The sequence below is a fragment of the Terrapene carolina genome, unplaced genomic scaffold, assembly GCF_002925995.2.
Source record: "Terrapene carolina triunguis isolate 2854851 unplaced genomic scaffold, T_m_triunguis-2.0 Scaffold180, whole genome shotgun sequence".
NCBI lineage: Eukaryota > Metazoa > Chordata > Testudines > Emydidae > Terrapene > Terrapene triunguis.
In genome coordinates, this window is record NW_020664531.1 from 1282620 (window position 1) to 1304280 (window position 21661).

The window sequence follows — 21661 nt, forward strand, 5'->3', positions numbered from 1 at the left end:
TGTAAAGCAAAAGCAAGCACTCCAGAGATGTTAGATGCCATATTGAATCTGTATATGAGCATTTTTTTTTGGACTGTCTAAGGAACAGTAATCACATATGATTAACAAACGATGCTATGAATTATTTTTGTTAGCGAAAAATTCCCCTTAGAGACCTGCATGATAGATCTTGACTGACATTTAACTTTCCCTACAGACATAAAAGAAGCAATTTCCATGGGGAGTATAAGCAACTCTCACGCCAATCCAGGAAAAACTCTGCTCAGATATCCAGGCTTCTAAATGTTGTATTTTGTTCTAAGACAGAATATGTTACAGTTGATTGTGAGCATGCAATACATATTGAGTGCATCTAGTTTCCTAGCTTTTTATCATTGCTTACCTGAAGAGCAAATAAGGAACACAGTGTAAGCTCAAAATATTTTGAACAAGTATGGATGATATAAAACAAAAATTAAATTCAACACTAGTGCAAGGGAAAAGATGTTGGGGCCCTCTTTATACTTATAGTTGACTAGTGTGATTGTCTCAACCCCAGCTGGCTTGAGGGTAAAAATGAACTTGCACACATGAGTTTAAGTTCTGGCACCAGGAAAACATCTTTTACTCAGTAATCATTCACATAAGGAAAAGGATTCTGAAGCCAAAATCCAAAAAGTACAATGAAAGGTCTTCCTACATTCCAAAAAGGAGTACAGTACAACACCTTTCTGTTCTCCTCAAAGTTTCAGACACCAGGAGCTCCTTTCACCCTCTGCTGCTTTTATTTTTTGGGGAACCAAGTGATTGTGTGACTCATCACTATTCCCTTCTAGAGATCAAGCTGGCCACCATGATAAGCCTTTTGCCACAGAATCAGATGGTTGCTACCTTATCCAATGTCAGCATTGGTTGAATCTGGCTGTACTCAACAGTGTTTTAATCCTCTGGTTTTGGGGTCCATTCGACTCATCCCTTGATACTTGTAAGCAAAATTTTCCAATTTGGGTGTTGAAGGTTAAACACAAAATCTATTAAAGGGGCCAGATTTTCAGAGGTGCTGAGTACCTGCATCTCCAATTGAAGTCACAAGAGCTGCAAGCACTTATCTCTAAATCAGGATCAGGGTTTCTCAGGCGAGACCCCTAAAAATTGAGGCACCCAAAATTAGTGTCCATGCTACTCCTGACAAATGACACTTAATGCTTGTAAGCAGAAGGAAATGTCAACAAAAACAAAAACTTTAGATTTGTGATGCAGTCTGGGATTTCATTTGTGTCATTTATGTATATAGAAGCAGTGATTGTTTCTGCCATAAGGTTGGTGCTAGAAAGAGAAAGGTCAACAATAGAAAAATAAATGTATGTATTCCATCAAATTGCACGGCTCACAACTGATGGCAGCTTAGGTATTTTATGCAATAGACGCCTCGAACACAAAGTAGCCAGCATTTAATAAACACAGTAGCTATGTTTGGAGAAATCATGCCCTTTTCAGTTGATTGTATCCTCAGAAAAGCAAAAGGTTAGTAACGAATTCAAAGTCAACACCTCAGCTGTCATTACATATAGCAGCATAACAATATAGTTGAATTGAAAAGTTAGGTATTGTGCGATAGCAAGCGTTCTGAACAATTAAGGCAATTACACTTCGGTTTGTGCTTCACAAAATATCAAGGATTTGAAGTGTGATATCCTTTATCAGTCTTAACAATACAATACATTACACTAGTCAATGAAAGGGGAATCAAAGCAGTCAAAGATTTAAGGAAGAGGTTACTTGTTTCTGAAATGCCTTTGTAGACGTCACACTCCTACTGCACCAATTTTAACTGTGTGGTGGTTATTCAGTTTTAAACCTCTCATGACATCCCTTTAAAACCCATCTGTCCACAGTAAATTGGACTGATAAGAGCATAGGGTGCAGAACTCAATTAAGTTTAGGTTTACTGTGGTCCCTCCTCATTCTGGGTCCATTTCTGCCACCCTCATTCATAATGAGCAGCTTGACTGGCTCAGTGGTCAAAGCAGATTCCGAAGCTCACCAGTGCTGATGTCTGTTCTCACAGATCTTGGTGTTACAGGGTGAGGCAGCCTTACACTATCTTGTGCATAGGAGATGAGGTAGGGTACAAAGGAGTAAACATATTTGAAAGGGTTTCCTGACTCATAACTAGCCAGACAACAGCATCTGCAGTGTGTGGAGGGGAATCACCCACCTCAGTTTTTATCAGGATGGAGAATCTGTATTGGTGGGAAAAGCACATAAAAAGGTGCATGGTGGGAGATCCTTCACCAGAATCTTTAGAAATGCCTCAGGGAATTGCTTCCCTATTAGAAGGTGAAGACATTTCAAAAGGGATTTTAAGCAAAATAGATGCATTATGTATTTGCACAGAGAACAAGGGAGCAGGGTGGGGGTAACATTAACACTCTCTTCTTCCCCGCTTCCACTGTAAGAGAAAGGGAGCTGGTGGAGGCTGGAATCTTTACCCCCCCCACCACCACCACCACCACTGAAGTGGAAAGAGTGAGTGAAAGGCTAGAGTTTCCTTCACCTCTCATCTCTGGGGAAGGCAACAGGAGTTGGTATTTCCTTTTTCTCCTTTCAGGATTTGCCTTTCGCCCAGTAGGTTATCCGTGGAAGGGAGAGATCTTTCTTCAGAGGAGGAGTAAAAGGGGATTCCCTCTTCTTTCCCTGTCAGGTGCTGTTGCTGTTCTACTGGAAGAAAAAGATGGGATCCCTAGGAACTCCTCCTCATCAGCTCCCCCAAGCCAGAGAAGGGGGAGCTAAATTCCATGTCTCACTCTTGGCTTAACCTTTGCTTACTCTGAAAATAGTCCCTTTGATTTCAAAGGGAGTAAGCCGTTGGTCAACCTGAGGTTCTTTGTTTTCTTAACTCCTTTTCGGAGGGCAGCATCAATGTCCAGAGTGCCAAGATTTTAAGAGTTATTTACATACCCAAGTGGGACTCTTGCTTTGAACACCAGCGCCAGCAACCACCCACAAATCACTTTTCAACATGTTAGGCAGTTCATTAAACACAAATCAATACAAGCTGTCTTAAGAAAGCTGTTTGTTTGTCCGTCTGTCTAGGGTAATTTCACCTAGCAAAAACAAATATTTACTCTCCGTGCAGATTGTCAGGGCTACAGTAAATAACCATTTCATTTCAGTGCAAGCTTAACGCAGCAGCCTAGGCTCTCTCGGGAGGAAGAGTTATAACTAGGGTGACCAGACAGCAAGTATGAAAAATCGGGACAGAGTGTGGGGGGAATAGGTGCCCATATAAGAAAAAGCCCTGAATATCGGGACTGTTCCTATAAAATCGGGACATCTGGTCACCCTAGTTATAACACTATCACAGATTGAAAGATTAGTTGGCTTTACCTGGAGACTTTTTTCTTCTATCTTTTTCTGAAGTATCTGAAGGCACTTGGTGAAGTCAGTGAAGTCTTGATCCGGTGTCTCTATCAACTCACATCCCTAGCAATAAAAATAGGAAATGAGAGAACACAAAAGGTCAATTATTTCTCAGTTTCAAGAACAAGAAAAAATGGTTTCTCTAGTCGTTTGCTGGTCTTATGATGTACATCATGACTATGTAGATTGGATTATATATTGGTGTATGTTGTTCTTAATTAAATGAACTGTGGCCCATTTGCCCACAAGTCTGTGCATAGAGATGCAGAATCAGAATACAAACTAGAAGGTGGAGAGATGCTGAGGACCTAAGCCCCACACCTAACTAGATACACAAGTTACCCTACTAAATTCAGAGAGAACATTTGAGAGTCTGGATACGCACGTCCTTAAGTGGTTTGTTGGATCGGTGCCTTCCCAAGCAATGAAAGTTGCAAGTACTCAGCACCTTGTAGGATCAGACTCTTTTCCAGTAGTTGCCCCGGTGCTGCAATTGTTACATTTCTACTATATGCTGTATAAACGTAAGGCCACAAAAACATCAGCTTGCTGGAACCAGCAACGTTGTTTAAGTTAATTTGCAAGGATTTAAAAATCAAGCCTCCTTATACTACAGTAAATAATAAATAATAGAGAGAACACGTTAAAAATGGAACAGAGCAGTTCAGATTTCTTAATTCAGAGCTAAAATAATTCCTAAGTCTCTGCCAAAGAGCTGAGTAAGGAAAAAGTAACGTCTACCGTATAAAGTCACCATTCAAAGAGGTTTCAAGGATACAAAACACCCGTATGGCATCATAAATTATAATAAGAACCACACTTGCTAGATTTAGAGGTTCCCTTACCTACCACTTCAAGGTCTCCTTAAAAGCTTCCTGGCTCTATGTCTGTCTGATTCATTTTATATTTCTGCCCTACACCGTAGTGACCGATAAGAAAATTAGGTTCTCACCGCTCAAAACATATTATAAGAGTCTAAAAAAATATTGCATACAATGTTGGTAAGGCAAATAAAACAAATCTTGTCAAGTTTCTCCCCCATCTCCATATTTAAAATATAGGGCCAGAAACTCAAAACAGAGGCAGAATTCACTAGTGCAGCATGCAAGTAGTGCTTAGTTCAGTGGTCCCCAACCTTTTTGTGGCCAACAGCACATTCATGTTTTCAGAAGTGTGTGACGGGCGCCAACAATATTTCAAGGCTTATTTTGTATTTGTACATTAAATAATACGAAAAACATCGTATTTAATATTACATAATATACGAATCCATAAGATAAAAAAGGTAATTTTACATGTAAAAGGTATTAATTAAATTATTCGGCAATTACTTTCACCTTACCATATGAATTTGATCTTTTTTATCTACCTATAAGAAAAATTAAGGAGTTTTTACAAAATAAATATCAAACAGTTTTCATCTTATTTATTTTAAAAAAGTAAAACATTGTTGAACTGCTGGTCCAAATATATTTATTATTCTAACTTTAACATAGATAGTCAGTTATGGTTAATTAAAAATATTCTTTGTATTGTTACTTGTATCTGGATTTCAATAAACAAACAAACATACATAAAAAAAAGTTAAACACAAGTTAATCATACGCGCTCATCAGCACTTAACGGAAAATAGGTATCATTAATTCATGTGGTTTTTCTAATAAAGTCAGTGTGATTTTTGGCACTGCATTTCTTCAGCCAATTTTTCGTAGTTGGGAGAGTAGGATGATATTCCCGTTCGTAAGCAATCATCAAGATGGGCATCTGTAAGCCGAGATCTGTATTTTGATTTTATGATGTTCATTGTTGAAAACAGAACTTTGGATAGATAAGTGGAACTGAAATAAGATTTTATTTTGTATGCTACATTTTTTAAGGCAGGAAACTTTTTTCGGTCAACCAGATTCCAAAAGTTTTCATCTGTTGCGCAGGATTTTAGAACAATATCATTTTGAAGGTCCAAAATCTCCAGTTCCACATCTTCTGTCCTTACTTGAATGAGACTCTCAATCGATGTAGCCATTTCTATTACCTCTATTTGGCAAGTAAAAGGATTCACAAGAAAGGCAACTACAGGCTCAATGATGGTGAACTGTTGAAATCTCTTTTAAAATTGTTCCAGAAGTGTTTGAATGTGGATAACAAATGGTGATGGGTTAAAATCACTGTCACATACCATTTTCTTCATACTTGGGAAATGTACGAGAGACTTTGTCTTCATATGTGACATCCACAAGATCAGTTTTGTTTTGAATGATTTTACAGAACCTATCGTTTGAGCCACGTTTGTCTTTTCCCTGGAGCTCAAGATTTAAAATGTTCAATTTGTCAGTGATGTTGGCAAGAAAAGTCAAGTCCATTAACCAGCTGGAGTCTTCTAGTTGCTCATAGTTCTGATTTGTGGACTTCAGAAATTCTTTGATCTCTTCAATTAGGCTTAAAAAATGTGCAAGAACTTTACCTTTGCTCAGCCATCATACTTCTGTGTGCAAGATAAGATCAGATTGTTTATCATCAACATCTTCCAACAGGGCCTTAAAAAGTCAGTGTTGCAAAGGTTTTGCTCAAATAGAGTTAATTATTTTAATAACGACATTCATGATGTGTTGAAAAGAAAGAACTTTGCCGCACAAAGCTTCTTGGTGGATAATGCAATGATGAGACATAAAGTTCGGAAAGGATTCATTCTTCTTGAAGAGTGCAATGAATCCATTGGCGCTGCCCATCATTGCTGGTGCCCCATCAGTGGTGATCGCAGACAGGTTGTGTAGTGGCATACTAATTGATGTGGCGTATGATTTGAATAAATTATAGATGTCCTCATCCTTTGTTCGCCCTTTCATAGGCAATACTTTTAGTAACTTTTCTTTTACGATGAGGTCACTAAATACCATCCTCACCATAACTGCCAACTGCGCTGTATCCGAGATATCTGTCGACTCATCGAACTGCAGTGAAAACCAGTCATATATTTCCAAGTCATCCTTTAGCTGAGTTTGCATGTCGCTTGAAATGCATGTATCCTCCTCGTAACTGCGTTGTCTGATAACTTCAAGTCTTGTATTGCCGACAAAATCTCACGCCTGTTAGGAAATCCTTGAAACAGGCAATCAGCACCAGTCAAAAATGCTTCCTTCAACAATTCACCATCTTGAAAGGGTTTTTTCTTCTTTGCGAGCAATTTTAAAGGAAGCAATGGTAGCACTTTTAGACTTTACCACCTGTCTAGTGAACACAGATTGCTGGGCAGATAGAAGAAAATTAATCAACTCAAATCAAACCTCTCTCAACTCAGGTTTAAGTGGATGGCTAATGCCAAAAGAGCCGTGATTAGTTTGGAAATGGTGTTCGACATTATGGTTTTTTGGCATTGCAACAGTAATACCGCACAATAAGCAAACACATTTCCCTTTATTTTCAATAAAACAATAGGAGTCTTCCCACTCTGCGTTGAAATAATACGTACATTGTCTTTTATTTGAACCACTCATTTTGGGGCAAAATGTTAAAAAAATAATAAATCGCAAAGCACAAGAAAACAACAGTATCAGTGCAGCGGAAGAATACTCACATATAGGGCCGGCTCCAGGCACCAGTGGAGCAAGCATATGCCTGGGGCGGCACATGCTACAGGGCAGCATTCTGTCCATTCTTGGGGCGGCAGAGTCTGAGCGGGTTTTTTTGTTTCTGCTTCGGCAGTTAGGGCGTGGGTTATTTTGGGGTTTTTTTGGCCCTTTGGCAGTTCGGATGGACTTTCCTCTCTCTAAAATGACCTGAACAAATGGTAGCTTTTTTTTTTTTAAACTTCCGGGACTTGTCTGCTTTCTTTCTTGTCTGCACTCCGAAGCCTTCTCCTCTCGAAAAAAACTCACCTCAGGGCTTGAATAGTGTCATCTCAGCTCACCACCAGACACCCAAAGCAATTAGTGCCTCCACAGTCACTTCAAAGCATCCATGCTTATTACAACAGGTATCCAACCTGTTCAAAATACTCTACAGACAGCTTTTACTGTCCAAACTCTTGGACAACAGAAAGAAACTGTCCACAGAGCGTTTAGAAGAGGATGGGCACTCTTTAAGGGGAAGTCCCCTGACCTCAATGAAGTCATTAGGCTCCAGCCCAGATCTGGTGAGATCCACCTTTGAATGCCTTCCTCTCATTTTGTGCAACTTCATGTTGTACGGTCATGAAAAAGCCTCAGAGAAGTTGTGAAGATTTGTCATATTATCCCAAACCAGAAAGGATTTTCATCCTTACCAGAAAGATGACAGAAACCAAACCCAGGGAGGTTAGTGTGTGGTACGGTTTCTCAGTGGAATGTTGCTAATACTGTGAGGCCCTTTTTTGAAGATATTGAACTGGCACTGAGTTGGACAATAACATTGCTAAATGTAATTCCTTAACTGAAGCCCACTTGAGAAGAAGAGTCTGCTCACTCACTAATAGTGGGGCAGGCTCATTGTTTTATGTCTCCAGTGACAGGAGAAACTAGGTTGTGAACGACTGCATGAAAAGACAAGAACCCTCCTCAAACTGTTAAGAGTTCCCTAACCTGGAAATCCCAGACTCCAATGCAAGGCTCGAATCATGCTGGAACATTCTGGAACACCATCCTAGCACTTCTTTGGGAGCTAGACCACCATTCTGGCACTTTCAGTACTATCACTTATGGGGTACAGAAGTGCCGGAACACACGTCCAGTACCTTTTTTCCATCTTGAGCATAGCCCCCATAGCCAGTCTTATAACAACAAGAAAGTGAAGATGACTAAATCAATGGCAGGAATGGTTACTCCCAAGCCTGGGGTGAAAGGACAGGAGAGTTTAGGACAGCTCCTAAATTCACAACAGAGAAGGAGGGTCTTATCTTTTGACAGGATCATTCCTTGGCTCCAGAGTGCTGGCAGAAGTAAGCAGTTTATAGGTCAATTAAAAACCCCCTCAACACTGAAGTATCCCTTTCTGCAATCACCAGCAGAGAGTCTTATCTCCTCCCTGCAGAGTCAATTTCTGGCAATTGCAGGCAGACTATAACTCTGCATTAAAATCTAGGAAGGCTGAACTACTTTACACTCTATTTTTCAATTGAGGGTCTATGGCAGCTTTTACCATTTTCTGTTAAGAAAGCCATCTTGTAGGATGCTCTTGGAAAATAAAAAAATATTGAAAAGCAGCCACAAGGCAGTTCTCAGAAGACTCAACTGCAAGCTGCTGGATGTAAGCTGCTGTAGTGAAATATCACAGTTCTTGGAGAAACCAGAGGTATGCCACACTTCAAGTGCAAACACCAAAAATATTCTGAACAGTCTCACTAGAACCTTCAGAGCATATTGACTGTAAAAGACCTGGAAGAAAGATTCCAGGAGTCCTGTTCTCTAAATTCAAACTGGCATTTGAAGTGCTTAATTTAGTAACAAATTCAAAAGGTTGCTAACTAGATTAATAGCAAAAAATGAAGTCATAACTTGAAGAAAAGAATCTCATAAAAAGGAGGAAAAAGAAATATGTTTCTACTCAAGCTCCATAGCTGGTACAGCTTTGACAATTGCCCACATTATCCTGTGGGTCCCACTGTAAGTCATGTTGGAAAATAATGAAAAGAATGTGTAGGAAAAAACCTGAGTGATCATGGAGGACTTCAATTTGAGTGACATACGCTGGAGGTCTCATACTGCCAGTACTAAAACATCCTTGGAATTTCTAAATATTATAAATGACCATTTCTTAATGCAGAAAGCCTTGCATACCAAAACAGGGGAATTCTATATTAGACCTTGTCTTGACGGATGAGGAGGAACTGATCACAGATTTAAAAATTAATAGTAGCTTAGGTACAAATGATCATGACTTGACCACTTTTATAATGTGCAAACAGAATTAAAGACCAGAGCAGTGATATGAACACTTGGTGCTTTAAAAGGGCCAATTTCACAAAGCTGAAAATAATTATGACACAAATCAGCTGGGAAGAATTTAATAAAAAAAATGTGAATTTTAATTGGAAATTGTTTAAGAACACTTTATTAGATGCCCCCAAAGCCACAGTTCTACAACTGAGGAGAAGGCTGTATTGTTTAAAAAAACCTGATCTGGTTTAGAGGGGAAGTGAAGACAGTTATTTTTATTTTTTATATAACAAATGGAAGAATGGGGAAATTGGCAGTAATGAATATAAATCAGAAGTGAGGAACTGTAGAACGTTAATAAGGGAAGAAAAGAGATACAAAGAGAAATTTATGGCCAACAGATTTAAAATAAACCTCCTTCTGACTCTCTTTATGTATATTAGTAACAAGAAGAATCCTAATAATGGTATTGATCCACTATTACATGGAAATGATAAAATGATCAATAATAAAGCAGAAAAGGCAGAAGTGTTCAATAAGTATTTCTGTTCTGCATGGGGGTGGGGGGGGAGAGAAGATAATGTAGTCAGATGATGAGGATATCACATCACTCTTTCCATTTCACCAGTATCTGAGGAAGATGTTAAACAAAAGCTACAGAAGTTGGACATTTTAAAATCAGCAGGTCAAGACAACTTACATCCAAGAGTTTTAAAAGAGCTGGCTGAGTGGCTCACTGGACCATTGATGTTGATATTCAGTAAGTCTTGGGACAATAGGTAAGTTCTAGAAAGCTGGAAGAAAGTTAATGTTGTGCCAATTTTTAAAAAGGCTTGTTAGTCTGACATCGATCCTCATCAAAATAATGGGGCAGCTGATATGGGACTCAATTAATAAATTAAAGGAGTGTAGTATAATTAATACCAATCAACACAGGATTATAGAAAATAGATCCTGTAAAACTAACTTGATTTTTTTTTAAATGAAAATTACAAGTTTGGCTGATACAAGTAATAATGATATAACAGATTTAAGACTTGATACCACATTTTGATTAAAAACGAGGACGATATAAAATTAACACAGCACACATTAAATAGATTAAAAGCTGGCTAACTAATAGGTCTCAAAATGTAATTGTAAATGGTGAAATCGTTATCAAATAGATGTGTTTCTAGTGGGGCCCTGTAGGGATCGGTTCTTGGCTCCACTATATTTAACATTTTTATCAATGACCTGGAAGTAAACAAGACCACCACCGATAAGGTTTTCAGATCATAAATGTATTGGGGAGGAGTGGTAAATGATGAATAAGACAGGTCACGGATACAAAGCGATCTAGATCTCTTGGTAAGATGGGAAAAAGCAAACAACATGCATTTTAATATAGCTGTATGTAAATGAATGCATCCAGGAACACAGAATGTAGGCCATACTTATAGGATGCGGGGGGGGGGGGGGGGGGGAGGGTCTCTATCCTGGGAAGCAGTGACTCTGAAAAAAATTGGAGGTGGGAGTTGACAATCAGACGAAACATGAGCTTTCAGTGCAACACTGTGGCCAAAAGGGCTAATACAAACCTTGGTTACATAAACAGGGGACCTATGTATTTGACACTGCTGGAATACTGTGTCCAGTCTGGTGCTCACAATTCACCAAGGACATCGATAAATTGGAGAGGTTTCAGATAAAAGAGTCACAAGAATAACTAAAGGATTAGAAAATATGTCTGATAGAGATAGCTTCAAGGAGCTCAATCTATTTAGCGTAACAAGGAGAAGGTTAAGAAGTGTATCTTGATTACAGGCTATAAGTTGCCTACATAGGCAACAAATATTTGATAATGCACTCTTTAATCTAGCAGAGAAAGGTAGAACATGTTCCAATGGAGGAGTAGTTGAAAATAGACAAATTCACACCGGAAATAAACAATTTACCAAGGGTCGTGGTGGATTCTCTAGCTCTGACAATTTTTAAAATTGAAGATTGAATGTTCTTCTAAAAAGATGGGGATGTTCTATGGCCTGTGTTATACAAGAGCTCACACTAGATAATCATAATGGTCCCTTTCAGCCTTGGAATCTAAGAATCCCCACCAAAACCACTCCTGCTACTAATTGCCTCTTCAAATTCAATTCAGATTCCGCATTCTCTTTCACAGCCACAAACAGATCTTCTGTTTGGGGTCTGATGACCTCTTTAGGACTATTCCTGCTGCTGCGATGCTAGAGGAATTGGCGGATACCAAAGCTTGGCCAACATTGGTTGGAGAAGGCATGTCTGTAGTAGTCAAATCTTTCTTGGTTTCCTTCATGACAGTGTCCGAGTGACTAAACTTTCCATAGACTTGCATGTTCACTGACTGATAGATAAATCTGTTGGTACCAACATACCAAATCTAACATTTTATATTATGATTTCTCACTTTTCTTGATCAACACTTCAAATCAGCTTTTGTCAAACTTCATTGCTTTATTCATGAATAACAAAGTTCTTCCAGACACAGTTTTCCAAGGCAAGCAGAATTTAATCAGACACTATAATAATTGCAACACTAAGCAATAATATCTGTAGCGTTATATATACCCTCTTAAACTTAATGGTGTTAACCTTTGGGAAGAAAACTAAAAGCAAAGCAAATTTTACATTAAGACAATTCAATATCACTGCAGGAAAGAAAATAGGAAATTGTGTCTGGCAACCACATCACATTACAGAATGGTAGGATGAGGCACCATGGATTTTAGGGCCTTTGTTGTTATGCCTTGTTATGACATTTATAAATGGTTCGTTACTAAATAACAACAAGACTAAGACAAACAAATAGGATTCTTGAATTCTGAAATGGACAAAAATGGACAGAAAATGACAATCGGACGCTGGAACATTCGCACACTACTTGACCCAAAGGAAAATTGAGCCTGTAGAAGAACCTCATTAGTAGCAAAAAAGCTATACAGATATCAAAGGGATATCACTGTCTTATCTGAGATTAGACTACATGAAAGCAGCGCACTTAGAGAAAAAGAAAACGCTTTCTACTGGTCAGGTTACAAGGCAACTTAAAACATCTGCCAACACAGGTTAGGTCTCGCAATAGCAAACCCCATCAATAATAAACTAGCTCAGCAACCTCTGTCAATATCAGAGCACCTAATGACGTTGAGGATACTACAGTCCCACAACAAGTTTCTGACAATAATAAGTGCCTATGTCCCAACACTACTTGTTCCCAAAGAAAAGATGACTCAGTTCTATGGCCAGTTGAGTGACACCTTAAGAAACATACTCAACAACGACAAAATCTTATTACTGGGTGACTTCAATGCTTGCACTGGAAATTATTGCATCACTTGGAACAGAGTCATGAGCAAATTCAGAAATGGGTCTCCAAATACAAATGGAGAACTACTCCCTAGCAAGGTCAAACTCTGTGCAGAGTGTTATTACGAACACTTTTTTCAACGTGCCAGAAAAGTGGTTCTATTCTTGGCAGTACTCTCGGTTAAAATGTCATTAGTCATCATAATGCCTGAGGGATCTTTACATTACCAGGGCTAGGCGAGGCACAGAATGTTTTGTGTATCACCAGCTTATCCGTACTAGACAATCTCAGGATTCACAGTCCTAGATTGAAAATTGCCCCCAAAACTAAACAGATGTGTCCAGGTCTCGAAATTTTGCACAGAAAGGGGAGAACCCCGTTAGTAACTTCCATTCATGCTGCACTATTAAGCTGTGCCAATTCAAGAGTAAGGGGACTGTCGATGAAAGGTGGGGTGCCTTTCAAATTGCAGCACAATCAACAGCTGAAGAAGTCCTTGGTGACAAAATGTGGACTGGTTTGATGCTAATGACAATATTCAAGCACTCTTTGTGGCCCATCAAGCCATGTACAGGAGTTAAACTGAAGAACCCCTCCTCCTCAAAATCTGAAGTGCAGAAAAAGCTGCAGGAGATGGAAGACACTTGGTGGAGAAATAAAGGAACAGAACTACAAGCTCTTACTGATACTAATAACACCAGAGGTTTTTTTCAGGCGTTGAAGTCCATTTACGGACCATGAAGAGCCAATAATTGTCCAATCCTGTCCACTGACGGCACCACCATCCTGACTGAGCAAGTAGGATATTAGAAAGATGGAAAGAACATTTTGTGATTCTCCTCAATCGTGAGTTGAGCGCATATGATCAAATAGACTCAATCAAGCAAAGAACAGTCCAATTTGAACTCGAAGATCCACCAACTTCGGAGAAAACCAAGAATGCATTTATGGAAATGGCAAACAGAGCTGATGAAATCCCAGTTGAAGTGTTGAAACACAGTGGTCCTACACTTCGTAAAGCTTTACTAGACTTACTTACTTTCTGCTGGGAAAATGAGGTTTTACAAGCGTAAAGGGGACAGACATGATTGCGGCAATTATCATGGCATTGCACACCTCTCCATCGCTGGTAAGACCCTTGGTAAGCTGTTGCTGAAAAGACTTCAGGCTATTGCAGATGATATACTCCCTGAATCCCAGTGTGGTTTTCGTTCATCATGCAGCACTGCTGACATATTTACCCTACGCCAGTTACAGGAGAAAGCTGCTGAACAACAAATACCCCTGTATGTTGCCTTTGTCAACCTTAGTAAGACGTTCTACTCCATCAGATGCTCTGTTCTGTGGTGACTTCTTGCAAAGTTTGGCTGCCCAGATAAACTAATCAATCTTATATGCTGCTTCCATGACAACATACAGACCCATGTATCAGTGGGTGCCGACTCATCTGATCCCTTTCCTGTAGCCCATGGGGTTAAACAGGGCTGTGTGCTTGCCTCTACATTATTTACTTTGTTCTTGGCTAGAGTGCTAGAAGTTGCTGCACATACTACCCCTACAGGTGTCACTTTAGAAGTCTGCCATCAAATCGGGTTGTTAAATGCCCGCCGATTCAAGGTCAAAAGCAAATCCCAGCAAAATGAAATAAAGGATCTATTGGATGCTGATGACTCAGCATTTGTCGCCCTTTCTGAGAACGACCTGCAACATTTGCTGAATTCCTTTGGCCGTGCTATATCCCTTTTTGGCCTTTGTATTAAATGTAAAGAAAACAGAAATCCTATGTCAATCATCTCCTGGCAGAAGCCCATTTCTTCCATCACTACAAGAAATAAAACTGAATGGCTGCCAATTAAATAATGTCAAGTCCTTCTGCTACCTAGGTAGCACAGTTACATCAGCAGCATTGATAAAGAACTTTCAGCACATTTCAAGTCAGCAGCCTCAGCTTTTGGTAGCCTACAAAAAAGTCTTTGGACAAGATAGGGGCGGGGGAGGGAGGGAGGGAGGGAAGGTCAAAGTGTCCACAAACTGCCAAAAACTTACAGAGCTGTGCTCCCTTGTCTTCTATACTCTGTAGAGACCTGCCCCCTTTATTGTCACCATATCCCACAACTTAACTGCCTGCAACAATGCCACCTACGCAGCATAATGGGAATCAATTGCTCTGACACTCACCAACAATGAAGTACTACAGCTAGCAGCCATGCTAGCATGGAGGCAAATGACTTGGCTCAGCCACATCATATGTACGGATAACAATCGACTAACTAAGAGTTCTAGATGGTGAATTTGAAAAAGGCAGTAGGAAGGCCATCCCAAACTCCACTACAAGGACTGCATCAAGCAGCACATACAGTCTGCTGGGATGGACTTAATGACCTGGGAGGATATGGCACATGACAAGCGAGCTTAGCACTCTGCTATGAAGGAAGCAGAATGTGCAATAGAACAGCAGTTCTCAACCTTTTTCTTTCTGAGCCCCCCTGCCCACATCCTATAAAAAATTCTACGCCCCACCTGTGCCACAATAAGTGGTTTTCTGCATATAAAAGCCAGGGCCAACGTCAGGGGGTAGCAAAGCAGGGCAATTGCCTGGGGTCTCATGCTACAGGGTCCTCTGCAAAGCTGCATTGCTCAGGCTTTGGCTTCAGCCCCGGATGGCAAGGCTCAGGGCCCAGGCTTCAACTCCATGTGGCAGGGCTTCAGCTTTCTGCCCTGGACCCTAGCGAATCTAATGCTGGCCCTGCTTGGCGACCCCCCTCAAACCTTCTCGCAGCCTCCAGCAGGCCTCGGATCCCTGGTTTAGAGCCACTGCAATAGAATATTGTCACGCCACCTTCGTGGACAGTAGGAGGGAACATAGACACCAACTTGCCTTGGCACGTTTCCTGAACCCTACATGTGGAAACTGATTTCCAATTGTAGTCATATTTAAAGACGAGTGACAGTCATTATGGGAGCAAAGGAATTACAACTGCGCTTGCCTGCTGCACAATGGGTTACAAGAGTGAAAGTCTGAATCCTTTTCCATCTACAAGCATCTTCGTACACTGAAATTTTTCTTCCAGCCACATAACTTTTGAACCAAAAAGTTTTCATAGAAATATATATATCTTTGCCACCATTTGTGTCCTCAAGTGCACCCGGCAGCATGGCTATTGAGGAATAAGGTACGAACCCATTTTTACAATCTCAACATCTGAGTCTCCATACGGCCTCTGGCCTCAACTACCAGGTCAATGTAAGAGGGGGTCGCTCTGTGGCTTGAGAGAAAACAGCTCTAACACATCTTAGAAATGTTGAGATGCTACTTCTGACAACATTGAGATGCTACTTCCCTCTCAACATTCTTCTCAGGCTGACAGACCTTAAATCAAGTTATGGAGTACTGCCTCATTTTATATTGTTCAAGGGCTCAATGAGCGCCCCCAGAGCCTGAAACTGATTTTCAGATGGGGACAGACTGAAATGCATCATGAGGTTTTCACAACAGTGAGAGAGAGAGGATTTGAAGAAATAAAGGCATATTTGGCTTAAGCAGCTGTGAAGCATGAGTGATTCATACATTTTCCACAGGCCAGGCTAATTTAGGATGGACTGGGATCTAAAAACATGCAACAGACTTGAGCTGATTAATTTGTTTTAATTATCAATCAATAGGAAATTAGTGAATTAAATACTTTTTCAATTTTTGTGAAGGGACAGAGCGGGGCTCACTGATTTCTTTTAGGAATTCCAAAGGATGCTGAGTAGAAAAACAACTGAATGATTTCCTTTTGGATCAGACTTATACTAAACTAAAAGAAATCGTTTGACTATTTAAGAGAACAAATCATTTAATTATTTTAGAGAACAAAACCAATTACTGTAATTGGTGAAAGGGACTTTAAAAATCTAAAGGCACAGAATAATTAAGTGAAATGCATTCTTTCCAGTTTCTGGACTCAGCTTTTAGCTTATTGTTCAGCAGTACTACAGAGCTAATATTATGCAGACCACTTGTCTTAACTATGGGGTTACTTCATTTCAGCCTTTAACTTTCGGGTGGGATGATCTGATTTGCTAAAAAGTCACACTGCAAGTGACATTGCAACTCAAGATTAACAAAAGCAATTTATTAATCAGGTTTCAGTATATGCAGCAAAGTCCAAACAATCAGGGGGAGGGATAGCTCAGTGGTTTGAACATTGGCCTGCTAAACCCAGGGTTGAGAGTTCAATCCTTGAGGGGGCCACTTAGGGATCTGGGGCAAAATCAGTACTTGGTCCTGCTAGTGAAGGCAGGGGGCTGAACTTGATGACCTTTCAAGGTCCCTTCCAGTTCTAGGAGATGGGATATCTCCATTAATTTATTTATTTACTTAGTACTCCTGGGGGAATTCTGCGCCACTGTGTGCATGCATAATTAATGAGCCATGCATATTTTATTTTTTTGTGCAGGAAAAAAAGCTTCTGCAGGAATGTTGCTGCAGTTCCACCTTTTGTCCACCAGAGGGCACCGTGGCACTAGAACAGAGCAGCCACTCCCAGCTAGGGAAGAGAAAGAGCCTGCCTTCTTCACAGAGCCTGCCAGACCAGGTCAAGAGACAGAAGATATGGGGAGACAGACAGCATGGGGCTGCTGCAGGGTCAGATAGGGGCTCATAAGGGCTAGTGGGGGAGGAAAGACTGGGTCAGGGGCTGAATGGGAGTTAAGGCACAGGGCCACATGAGCAGAGGGGGAAAGGATGCAGGGCCACATGGGAACAGGGGTGTGTAAGTGGGGGGTGGAGGGACATGTGGACAGGGGGTTCAAGGACACATAGGGGTGCAGCAAAGATGTGCCTGACTGAATGGGAGAGGCTAGGGGTCAGCCAGAGTCTGCATGGGGGAAAGCCCCCTAACAGTCCCTCCCCAACCCCCCAAAAATCTGTTCCAGACTTTTCCCACTCATACCAAACAACCCTTCAAGTTCTCACACAGACTTTTTCTCGGCAATTACTTCCCTCTCCCTCAACTCCTCCGTTACCCCAACTCCCCCAACCAAGCCTTTGCACTGCCTCTAAGGGGTGTGGGAAATACAGTTCTGTATTGAAGTTTAAATGAATTATTACTCAGAGTTCTGTATTAATATGTCTAGTAAGGAATCTATTTGTCAAAAACATTTTTTGAATCTTTTTTGTTGTCTCTATTATTAGAGACATATTTGATGACAGGTATTTTGAAATAAATGACCAAAAATGATCAAAACTGCTGTGATTATATTGACAAATAAAATATGCAAAATTTTGCAGAATTTGAAAATATTGTGCGCAGAATTTTTTTGGTGCAGAATTCCCCCAGGAGTAAACCAAAATTCTTACTCAGGCAAGACACCCGTTAGCCTAAAAAACAAAAGTAAGGACATGACTTCTTACTAAGCAAGCATAACAATTTATCAAATGAATACCACCTGCTGGCATGAAACAGAAAATATAAAACACATGTACCCCACCACAAACCAAAATCTACATGAACTTGTCAAATCTGACAAGTCCTGAAAAAAGCTCTACAGCTGAAACTTTGACATCAACATCTGCAGCCACCTTCCCTGCTGGTTCTTTTCTCAAAATGTTATTTTTTCAAAGTAAATAAGATGTGGGGTTGTTTTTGTTTGGTTGGTTTGTTTCATTTTAATGAAACAGCATGTGGCTTCTGGTGGAAGATGGGTTTTTCATACCATATATTTGATGCTAAAACAGCAGCAATGGAAAAATTGTCCACCACTGAGAAAAAAAGAACTGCATATTGTTTTAAGAGAGTTCAGTGATTTCCTACATGTGCAAAGTATGAGAGATAATTTCCTTCTTCTTTATTCTCCCACACTCGCAGGTGCTTAGGGCATCCACCAGCTTATGCTATTTATTCCAGTCTTGTGCTGGTCTGTTTAGGCTTCTGATTGTCATGTTGATTGTTTTGGCTTCTTTCTTCGTTGTTCTGATTAATGTTTCTCTAGATTGCCCTTGCTCTCTGTTTCCAGCTCGTGTCCATGTTATTGCCATCAAACTCATGATGGTGGCATCCTTAAAGTGTGTCCTAAATATGTCCATCATTGTGTTCTTACAATATTTGATGTTTTAGATTGGTTTGCTCTACTTAGAAATTCTGATGTTGCAAGAAACTCTTTGCAATGGACTCTGAAGATCTTTCACAGACATTTAACTTTGGAATGAGCAGATCTTCTCACCAATTTCTGTTGTGGATTTCCTTGACTCTGTCCATAAAGGAGGACAGACATGAGCCCTTTGTTAAAAATTCATATTTTGTGTCAGTGCCAATCATACTACTATTCCAAATATTTAAAATTCATGTAAATTATTTGCTACTTTAGATATTTGTTACTTGACATCTAGCATGGTGTCAACTCACTGTACATATCCCTTCCTCAATACGTAAAATAACTTACTTTTTCTAGTGTTTCTTTCTCCACTCTAATGATTACTTTTGTTCCCTATGTACAAAGTATGTACACAGCATAAATGTACAAGTTAATGCACAAAGTATGAAAAATATTGTTTCATTACAGGGAAAAGTTGGGAAAGAAGGCAATTTGCTAAGTATTAGAAATGCAAGATCAAAAGTAGAAATCTTTAGAAGGACCCTGGGCCTGGATTCTGCAGTCACTTACAGCAGTGTCCATCAAAGACACTGTGGTTACATGGACAGAAAAAACTGTAAATGAGAGCAGAATCAGGGCCTGTAAGTTTATTTGCAGGATACGGTCCCAGAGATTAATCACATCAAAGCAAGAGGCAAGCCAAAGACATCCAACTGCAAAGTAAAGACATGCAATAATAGTAATAGTCATCATTGTGACAGGTTCGTTCACAGAGATCCCCTTGGGACTATCGCCTGATGTGCTGAAATTACCTCTGAGCCAGTTTTCCCTGCCAGCGAGGGACTCCAGAACCCTGCCTTGTTGAGTCAGACATGCTAGCCTGTTGAAACACAGACCCAGAGTCTGGGCCATGTCCCCAAAGGTGCAGACTTTAACTAAAAACAGCTCAGCAGTTACCTGTCTCCAGCACCCAGACCCCAAATGGTATCCAACCCCCACCCCCCAAATCTGTTTTACTGTGTATAAAGCTTATATAGGGTAAATTTGTAAATTGTTTGCCCTCTGTATCACTGAGAGATATGCACAGCTGTTTGCTCCCCCAGGCATTAATCACTTACTCTGGGTTTATTAATAAACAAAGGTGATTTTATTAAGTATAAAAAGTAGGATTTAAGTAGTTTCAAATAATAACAGCCAGAACAAAGTAAGTCACAAAGCAAAATAAAACAAAAACACGCAAGTCTAAGCTTAATACATTAAGAAACTGATTACAGGTAATATCTCACTCTCAGAGATGTTCCAATAAGCTTCTTTCACAGATTAGACTCCTTCCTAGTCTGGGCCCAATCCTTTCCCCGGTACAGTCCTTGTTAGTTCCAGCAGACATTTCAGGTGGTAAGCAGGGGTTTTCTCAGGACTGACAGCCATGATTATCTGCTATAGTTACAACCAAAATAAAGTACTGACTCTGAAGTTTGACAAGGAAAGAATTGTAGAGATTTAATGGATTTTTCAGCTTCAGTGTTTTGTTACTCTCTTGGTAGGCAGATTTAAACAGGTTTTACCCATTCAAAAGCAAGTTAAATAAACTGTTCTGTGAATAAGTCAAATACGCTGAAGCTAACAACGACAACAAACACCAACAAAAGGATACTTTATCAGAAGCTTTATCCTCCTCCTCTGACAAAGATCACCAAACCATCTGGTAGCTCAGTACATGGTAACTGGAACACCAACATCTGGACAGACCCAAGGGAAACCTCAGACAAAAATTAAACCATTGGCCTGAAGAAAGGTTTTGATACCATTACTGTTGAGTATGCCCTAGCTACCAATGAATTACAGCTAGAAATGTAAGGTGCTTGCTTTAAGTTAGAATGCCCTCACTGGCTTGGTTCCAGTTACCTCAGAGGTCACCTCTCTCCTTTACAACACTATTGTAGCTGATCAGCAGAGGTGCTCAAGTTCACTCTATTTAAACAGGGGGATGATGAGAGACCATTTGCCATGAGGAGTCTTCAACACCGGAAAAGTTTTTTCTTAATTGGTCTCTAAGAGACTGGATTTGTTAATCTTCTGGGCATGGTTTGAAGCCTACCTTTTATCTCAAGTGGACTATGGAGGTTTGGCAGTTAGGCAGCATTTTTTTCCACCCTGTGTAGGACTCTACTAAAGTGAAGACCTGTTCAGCTCAGCTGAAGAACTGATTTATTGTGTTGTGACACATTTTTGCGGCTGTGGGTTTTAAATAGTGTGAGGTGCCTCAAGATTGGGAAAGATGCCAAATGCATGAAAATGAATAAAATAATGTGCAGTTGGTTAACAGCAGCAGCTCAGCAAGCAGCACAGTGCATTACTATACAGTGTGTTGGGACCCTTCCTTGTTAGGTTACCATCACCTACATCTCATAGCAGGAATATTCCAATTCCCTAGATTTTCCTATACTCTACAGAACCTACCACTGGCATATCCAATGCTCCTACAGGCTTTCACACACATGGTGTAGGTAAGCTAATACTGTGTGTGATATTACACACCATATTCTTTATGGAAATATGCTTATGTTATGGATATGACAGAACAGAGGTACTTTATGCAAGATGGGTCTTGTAAGATATCATTGGAAAGGTTAAAGTTTACTGAATGTGATTATCCAATCGGTATGCCTGTATCATTTCTGTATCTAAAATTAGGAATATGGACTATGTAACAATTACAACTGGGTGTGTATTGGGAAGACACCCACCAGATGACAGGCCATCAGATTTGATGGGCCATTAGGATGGAACAATAAGACCATGAAGATACTAATCTCTCTCCCTCCTGGGACGTGTCTGGGGGATGTAACTGCGACACTACTAGATCAGGTGGTCTTGTCACCGGATACTAAACATTTTCTGGGACTTCTTGTAACTTCCACTAAAAGGAAAGGGGGGACAAATTTGGGAAACAAAAGGATTCCTGCCATATGTAACCCTTATTAAGGGTGGGGACGAAGGCAAATGGGAC

The 21661-nt window shown here is 40.2% G+C and overlaps 1 protein-coding gene across 1 annotated transcript in view; it reads right to left on the minus strand.

Moving 5' to 3' along the window:
- LOC112111016 (thiamin pyrophosphokinase 1) overlaps positions 1-21661 on the minus strand; it is a 489744-nt gene that overhangs the window by 191978 nt on the left and 276105 nt on the right. The window contains exon 6 of the mRNA XM_026654110.2: positions 3370-3465. Within this exon, the coding sequence (XP_026509895.1) occupies positions 3370-3465 (96 nt within the window). The remainder of the gene's footprint in view (positions 1-3369; positions 3466-21661) is intronic.